Source organism: Cucurbita pepo, chromosome LG06, assembly GCF_002806865.2.
Source record: "Cucurbita pepo subsp. pepo cultivar mu-cu-16 chromosome LG06, ASM280686v2, whole genome shotgun sequence".
NCBI lineage: Eukaryota > Viridiplantae > Streptophyta > Magnoliopsida > Cucurbitales > Cucurbitaceae > Cucurbita > Cucurbita pepo.
In genome coordinates this window covers 454644-458734 of record NC_036643.1, presented here as the reverse complement: position 1 = coordinate 458734, position 4091 = coordinate 454644, and the positions used below count along the sequence as shown (strand labels likewise).

The 4091-nt window shown below is 38.0% G+C and overlaps 2 protein-coding genes across 3 annotated transcripts in view; one reads left to right on the top strand and one right to left on the bottom strand.

Annotated features, from left to right (window-relative positions):
• Nucleotides 1-8: 8 nt before the first annotated feature.
• On the top strand, nt 9-792 carry LOC111796966 (bZIP transcription factor 11-like). The gene has a single exon (XM_023679796.1). It carries the CDS (start codon nt 127-129, stop codon nt 631-633), a length of 507 nt encoding a protein of 168 aa, XP_023535564.1. The 5' UTR covers nt 9-126; the 3' UTR covers nt 634-792.
• Nucleotides 793-1658: 866 nt separating this feature from the next.
• The window catches only part of LOC111796964 (GTPase HflX-like), a 10236-nt gene continuing 7803 nt past the window's right edge, over nt 1659-4091 (bottom strand). For both annotated transcript variants that reach the window (XM_023679793.1, XM_023679794.1), the window contains 6 exons: nt 3635-3703; nt 3459-3529; nt 3293-3386; nt 2555-2683; nt 2365-2454; nt 1659-1987 (listed from right to left, as the gene is read on the bottom strand). In XM_023679793.1, the coding sequence (XP_023535561.1) occupies nt 1895-1987; nt 2365-2454; nt 2555-2683; nt 3293-3386; nt 3459-3529; nt 3635-3703 (546 nt within the window). In that variant the 3' untranslated portion in view covers nt 1659-1894. The remainder of the gene's footprint in view (nt 1988-2364; nt 2455-2554; nt 2684-3292; nt 3387-3458; nt 3530-3634; nt 3704-4091) is intronic.

Below are 4091 nucleotides of genomic sequence, written 5' to 3'. Positions count from 1 at the left end.
TTCTCCCCCCTGAATTTAGCTTCTGGGTCTATCAATCAAGTGTAAATATATAAATCTCTCTCTATATATATTTATATATAAACATAATAGTGATTTAAGTGTTGTTGTCGCTGTTTTGTTTTTGTTATGGACTGTTGTAGTGGGAATTCTTCAGGTTCATTATCTCAGATTGCGGTTCAGAACCAGAGCTCTGGTTCTGAAGAAGAGCTGAGGCAATTGCTGGACCAAAGGAAAAGAAAACGAATGCAATCGAATCGGGAATCGGCGAGGAGATCGAGGATGCGAAAACAGCAGCACTTGGACGGGCTGATGGCGCAACTGAGTCAGCTTAGGGAAAACAAAAACCAAATCGTTTCAAGAATTAATCTCGCAACCCAACTCTTTCTCAACGTCGAGGCACAAAATTCTGTCTTGAGAGCTCAGATTGTGGAACTTACCCATAGCTTAGAGTCCCTAAACCAGATCCTGTCTCACATCAACAACAACAACAACAACCACAACCAAGAAGAACAACAACATAATTTTCTTCAAAACTTTTATGATTTTGATCAAACCCCATTGTTCATCAACTCCTTTTTCCTCACCCAACAGCCCATTGTGGCTTCTGCTGATCATCACGTGCTTCACTACTGATCCACTTCCGCCATTGATTTAAGGAAGCCTCTAGTTTAAATCTTAATCTAATATCTTTTATGCTTTGTGTTCATGGATTGGAATCAGATCAGATCGGTCATTCGTCGGGAATTTTGAAGTGAAACACATTTATATTAAATAAATTCTAGTTTCATATAATATAATCTTTTCTATCATTACTTAATGAAATATTTTCTCTTTTTTTCATCTACTTTTCATTGTCGCAAGAAAAATATGATTATTTTATATTTCCTTGTTTAAGATAAAAGACGATAGATTGAAACTTAAATGTATTTCGGCAAGCCACTTTATTCGTAAATGCTCTTCTTACAACCATTGTTTATAAAACTATAAAAGGACTAAAATAATAAGATAAAGATGGGCCTAGTTTTAAGTGATGAGTAAAGAGAAGCAGAAAGTTGAAACTAGAGGGCCAAAATGCAAATGATCAGGCATCGATGATGGGCGCTCAGCGATGTGTTCGCGGTGAGCTAACGTGCATTAATCCCCCATTTATGGATGAGATATGCTGAGCTATACAGTGACTTCAATATTCACTGAATCCAAAATTTTACCCAATCCCCAGAAGGTCTCTATACATAAATGTTCCCAAGTAAGGTGCAGATTCGGGTCCTGCGTACGGCAGATCACCGACCCAATCGATTATTGAACCAATGGCTTCAGGCATACGACTCCTGATAATGATGCGTCGCCCAAAGATATGTACCAACCAAAAAAGAATAAAAACTCAAACCCAATAACCAATAATTTTTAGTGTATGGCTGTTTCTTTCCACAATCCCATTTGGCTTGGCCTCTCATCTGGTATAGAACTATGGCCACTGCTTGCTTGGCCTCGCTATTTAGAATCTGTTTCCTAACAAAATTTACCGCCTCGGTACAGGTTCAAGCTCAAGATGGTCTCTAGAGTTTCCTTTTAGTAAATGAACGAAATACCCTCTGGTTTAGTACTACTACTCTTGCTCGAATACCAATTACGTCGTCGGGTGAGTTCAGAAAGGCAAATAGCAGAAGAAGGCATTCCACGCCCATTGAACTTCTTCACACATCAAAATATTAACAATTTAGGACATCTAATATTTACAATCTCATGGTAGGGGATCCATGTTTTTACACGATTAGAGCAAACAGGAGTTGCTTTCCGTGTCGTCTGAACAAAGCATCAGATATATATTTTTCCATGGGAAACTGAATAAAAATAGATAGTAGAAGTAGAAATGATAAAATATGGCAAGCTGAGGTCAGGATATACATAGCTGTCTCATTGGTGTAAGCAGCCTTGAGAACCTGAGGGGAACGTATGCCTGGACCAGTGTTCCGTTCTCCGTGTATTCCTGCCAGCATAAGAAGACAATGGAAGTTACTCAAGATGCAAAAAAGTGGTGGCCATGCGCCCAACAAAGAGATCAAAATAAATCCGAAGGTGGGGTCATCATACATCACTATTTTTCATCTTTTGCCAGAAAATATTTACTATTTTGTTTAGAGCAGTCTATTAGTGTAATAATAGAAAGTCAAGACAGCTAGGAGTAATGCACATCGATGGTGGATTTCCGGTCAGTTTTTATATTGGGAGTAAATATGGCGTTTTTTTGAATTATACCGACAAAAAGCATCAACCAAATGCACTCTCAAGGTATTTAAAAATAACCAAAAATGTGTATAATAAGAAAACAAAATGAAAATCGAAAAGGATCCAATGTTTACTTACAGTTTTCTCTACCACTCCAACCTGATGCACAGTGCTCAGGAGCTCACCTCGATCAAATGGGATCAAGGCTTCTACCCAAACCATCGAGTCCTGCCCATTCAAAACAATCATTCGTGATCTTGTCTTCATCTCTGCTGCTAACAAAGAATAGAGAAAAACTACTTTTTTCAAGAATGCAAAGTTAATACACCTTCAATTTTCCCTGAACTGCATTACAGAATTCGTCCAAGCCATCACCACTCAGGGCAGATACACAAACAACGTCTCCTCTCTTCTCTGCTTCCAGTCTAATATGTTGAGGATCACTAACCTTGTCAACCTGCCGTTGGAAATTTTGAAGTCAGCGATGCATATTGGAATTTGAGAAGGAAGAATTCGTCAATAGAATTACCAATAAGGATCCCTCACAGAAGCTACAGATTTTTCTTCAAAGTTATAAACCAAACTTCAAAACAGCAAATGAAGGGATATACAATTGGCAATACAAATTAATAATAATAATAAGAAAAGAAGGATAAATACAAAACTCTTTAGACACCAACACCAAAGAGGGGTATTCGACCTTGCTAAAGACCAAACATCCCCCCAAGACTTCTATTGTCCTCCAATGATCCCCATCTTTCTCTCAAGCCAAATATTTCACAACAAGACTAAAAATAGCTACACAATTGAGCTACGAGAAAAACAGAAGCCCATTTGAAAATCCATTTTTAGTAGAACATATGAAAGAGTGCCATAAAAACGAAGAACTCCTGTTTGTTGTACCATCTACTCTCTGAAGAATAAAGAGATTCCAGTAAAGCAGACCAATACAAGCTAGGTCAATGACAAAAGGGCAAAGACATCTATTATAAGCTAAGATAAGTATCTAACTTTTTCCCATTGTTGGTGAAACGTTGTATTACCGTAAGAACTTTTTCCCGTTTACCTTGTTCCAAACCATCAACTTCGGAATTGATGACACATCCAATTCTGAAAGAACTTTATCCACAGCTTCTATCTGTTGCTCAGCCAGCGGATGGCTGGAATTGATAAAATATTGAATCAGAAAATAGGTTAGGGTAATCAGAAGCATCAATAGATTAACCAATCACCTGATGTCCACCACGTGAACCAGCAATGATGATTCTGATATCTCCTCTAGTGTTGCTCTGAATGCAGCAACCTGTACGACTTAACCAAGGATAATAATAAACTACCAGAAGATTCAGAATGATATGACAGATGAGGTGTGACTATATGATGCTTATCGTGTGGCTGCAAATCTCACCAGCATAGTTGGTAGCTTTTGGATGAAACCAACAGTATCAGTGAGTAGAAACTCGTTCCCATTCTTCATCTGGAGAGTGTGAAACAAGCATCTTAAGTTAACAAAATAAATTAAAAAATAGTTCTGTTTCAATGTAGAGAATTCTGCTGCCTGATTAAGAGGACAGGAAAAAAACAAGGATATAGTTATGTAAGATCGAATATATTTCAATGTAGATGATGGGTGGCTTTCGGAAAATAGTTCCCTACTCTCCTTCGCTTTAGTGTTTATGTTGGGAGAATGCCTAATCATCCCTTGCATAAACTTCCTAGGTAAATGCAATATTTCTTATCACCAAAAAAATGGCAATCAATCAAATCATTTACAGAGTGGCACTCAAACTACCACAGCAAACTACAACACTTGTATCGCATATCTCTTCAAACTTCAATAGCAGCTAACACCGCCCCCCCCCCCC